Genomic DNA, 3615 nt, shown 5'->3' with positions numbered 1-3615 from the left:
AATGTGAAAACATCCTTCTAGTGACAGACTCTGCACATACAGCATTCTGCACAGTGAAGCTCAAACATCACACTGTAGCAACACATTTTTGACTGGAGGGCGACTTTAAATAAATAATCACCAGTGGCTACATCATATTTGGTGCTTTAATGGCTGCAAAAGTCAACACCTAATGCGAGAAAATATGTCTTCACTTACACCTGCACACTGAGGCATTTCAGCAACTCCTTTGTGTTTCTGAAAACTCATTATTTTCCATCTGTATCCCTTTCCCTGAGTGTCTTTGCCTCTCCCGATCTGATAACACCTGCTTTGCCTGAAGAACCTGCCGGCTTCCCCCCTGGACTTTTTGGCCATATTCCTGATTTATGTTCCTGTGTCTGCTCTTTGAATGTTTGGGTTAAATCACGCCGTGTGTATTTTGTGTGATTCACCCACTGAGTGACAGAGAGGTCATCACTTCCAGCCTGTCAGAGACTGCAGGGCCGTGCTACCTCGCCAGCCTGTAATTATCTCCACTAGCAGGCCCCTCTTTTTCCCTGTCACCCTCTCCCTCGCGTTCTCTCGCTCAAATCGGATGATTACTGGATGTTAACATTGGAGATTACGCTGCTGAAAGGGCAAGCACAGTGGGTGCTCTTTGGAGGGGGAATACGGATTTTTGATATAACGAACATATCGCAAACGCTTTACGTAGACACGCTGGGAAGGATGTGGGCAAAGGGCTAAACTGCTGAAACCTGCCTTCAAGCCATAGTTGACCAGCAGTCATGACAAATAAACTGACACTTACCATGGTTGGATTTGGAGGTGTGCACGGGGGTGTAGTGGTTCTTGGATGAGGTTCTGACTGGTGTGTTGTCTTTGGGCGAACCGTTCATCGCTGCAAAATTCTCACAGTCATATTGCGATATGGGGATGGGCCCCTGCTGCCTCAGGATGTCTGCAAGGGCCCTGGAAACAAGAAGAAACAACTGTTAATACTGCACCGAAAGATGTTCCTCTCCTTGTACAGTTTTTCTCTCTCAGTGCAGCTGAACTGAGTTAAAAACGAAGTGATGGCACGTCTGTTTTCTGCACACCGAATGGCTGCTAATTGTTAAGACAGTGTTGTGCTATTATGGGTAATTCAGGGCTGCTCTGTTTCTTCTTTTTTTACGTCTGGGAACATGACGAATGTTCATTTGCAAGAGAAACAAACGTTGGATGTGCGAGCATCTCCTCTAATTGGGTTGAATTTGAATGTTTTTCAGACCGCACCAGGTGCATATGGAAGGATGGAGCCCTCAAGGGGGAGAGAGAGTGGAAAAGAGGGAGAGGCAATCATGATGAAAGAAAGTTCAAAAAGTGTTTGTTTGCTTTTTTCTGGCATCGCTTTTGAGAAAGGGAAATCAAATTACTTTTGCAGCGCTGCAGCGGCTCAAAGTACGACAAATGTATCACCAATGTAACCTTTGCTTTTAAATTAATATTTTAACCCCCCCCCATCTTCCTGTTACTTATTGAATGTGCAGCAGTGCGTGCATGTCACACGACCTTGATACAGCCCCAACGTTAACACTATCCATTATTCACAGTCTTAAGATTGCTCAACTGTTGAATAATGCATCCAATAAAAAAAGGCTATTCAATCTTGAGGGAAATAATGTGTGTCAGCATTTGTTCATTGATGTGGGTACAGGCTACAACATGTGGTCCACTCATGTATGATAACTCTCATATGGTGGAGCCCCAGGAGGAAGCAGGAGCCAGCTGAGAAGGTGAGACCATGCTATCCTATCTCTGCTAAACACTGCTGTTAAAGCCCCCACCTGAACACCCCAGACAGCCTAATGTGCATAAGGTGAGGGTTGGGGGTACAGTTTGTGAAGTATGATGTTTGACAGCCTTGCCTCACAAGCCAAATATCTTAGATTCAAACATGAGAGACGCCATTTTTTTTTTATCCCGGCTCAGAGGGGAAAAAAAGAGAAAGATTCTGCAGAAGATCTGCAACATAAACGAGCAAACATCCAATATAAACGTTGGGCAGCAGTCCTTCTCACTCCCACACATGCACACACATACACACACACGCTCTCTCTCTCTGTGTCTTCGTGAACACCAGACCACCACAATCACTGTAACAGTTCTCTTTCAACTCCTCCGTAATTATTTGAGGCTTGCACAGATTCAACATCTGCTGCAGATCTGATAGATCTGAAAAGTGCTCATCAGCTTGGCTTCAGATAACAATCTGTTCATTAATTGAAACACATTGCCGGCATGATTTTTACTTCATTATTTCTAATATAGAGGAAAAAAGCACTTCAACTTAAGATACAAATATTTTAAGCTGCATCATTCTGCATTGAATAGCAGTGCATCTGACATGACTGTAGGCCTGTTTCTGACATGAATCTTGACCTTTGACCCCTGTCTGCAAATATCTGCCTCTATTATTGTATTATAGTGGGACTTTCAGTTTTTTTACTAGGGGAGAACACTTTAAAGGAACATTATGTGATTTTAAACAGACTCCTACCCACTCACCTGTGTATGTTCATCTCCTGTGGCGGCTCTGTTGCTTTGTCGTACGCAACTTTGGCCGACACTCCCAACACTATGATGAAGGCTATGATCCCACAGGTGATATAGACCGCCGTGTTGGTCTGATCCATGCTCGGATCGTACGTCCCGCCTGTCGGGATGGGCGACGGGGTGACCGTCTGCACCCACACCGGTGTCTGGTAGTTCTTGCACGCTTTCTGATCCAGCCGGTCCTTCTTGTACTCGCAGCAGAAGCGCAGGTAGCACGTCCCGCAGCAGTACCTGTGGTCCGTGTTGTTGCACTCGAACATTTTGTCGTACTGGCCGCTCACGTCGTAGTAGCCCAGGCAGGTGTCGTGGTTGCTGACGGGCGCCGGCTGCGGGGTCTTCTGCGGGACCACCGTGGGCACCGCGGTGGCTTTGGGAGCCTTCCTGGCCGCCGGTTTGGTTTTTTTACCGCCTGTAGCGGCGCTCAGCACGCTCAGCGGGTCCAGGTATATCAGCAGCAGCAAAAGGTGCTTTATCCCCATGGTAGTGTGAAGAACTCTTCGAGTCTTATGTTCTGGCAAAGACTTTAACTCTGGTTGAACATGCAGGGGGTTTAGTCTTGTGCAAGTTTCGCCACCGAGTCTTCCCCTACACGCTCAGTCTCCTGTGCCGCCGTCATGCTGAATACAACTGTGTATGGACTCTTGTCAAGGGCATTTCTCGGCTATTATTATGCAATGGACGAACTAAAGCCCATTGCGAGCCGTCGGGGATGAGTGGCGGGAGAGCACCATATCCTGACCGGGAGGTAAGCTGAAGGGTAGCCGGGCTCCGTGCGCTCTCCCTCGGCAGAGCGTTGTGTGAGAGACGCGCTGCTGTCGCTGTCCAAGGTGCTGATTCCTGGAGACCTCCAGTCAGTTGTGCTCCAGTCAAAGTTAGGCTGGAGAAACACAAAAGCCAAACGGGCTCATTAGGTATTATCCCCACGTCAGAGGCACGTCATTAATTAATTAGCAGGCTTCTACACGTCCGAATAACTTGACAGGTTTTAGTCATGAAAAAAAAAGATCCTATTTGAGGTCGTTGCCTGCAGTTTTT

General features: G+C 47.1%; 1 protein-coding gene across 5 annotated transcripts in view; it reads right to left on the bottom strand.

The window, feature by feature from the left end:
- LOC118331771 (protein shisa-6-like) overlaps window positions 1-3065 on the bottom strand; it is a 61728-nt gene extending 58663 nt beyond the window's left edge. For all 5 annotated transcript variants that reach the window (XM_035666859.1, XM_035666851.1, XM_035666865.1 and 2 more), the window contains exons 1-2: window positions 2533-3065; window positions 794-954 (exon numbers count right to left, since the gene is read on the bottom strand). In XM_035666859.1, coding sequence (XP_035522752.1) covers window positions 794-954; window positions 2533-3059 — 688 coding nt within the window. In that variant the 5' untranslated portion in view covers window positions 3060-3065. The remainder of the gene's footprint in view (window positions 1-793; window positions 955-2532) is intronic.
- Window positions 3066-3615: the final 550 nt, after the last annotated feature.

Source organism: Morone saxatilis, unplaced genomic scaffold (assembly GCF_004916995.1).
Source record: "Morone saxatilis isolate NCDOM2014 unplaced genomic scaffold, NCSU_SB_2.0 Contig1, whole genome shotgun sequence".
Lineage (NCBI taxonomy): Eukaryota > Metazoa > Chordata > Actinopteri > Moronidae > Morone > Morone saxatilis.
The sequence above is the reverse complement of the archived record's forward strand: the minus strand, read 5'-3'. Positions and strand labels throughout refer to the sequence as shown.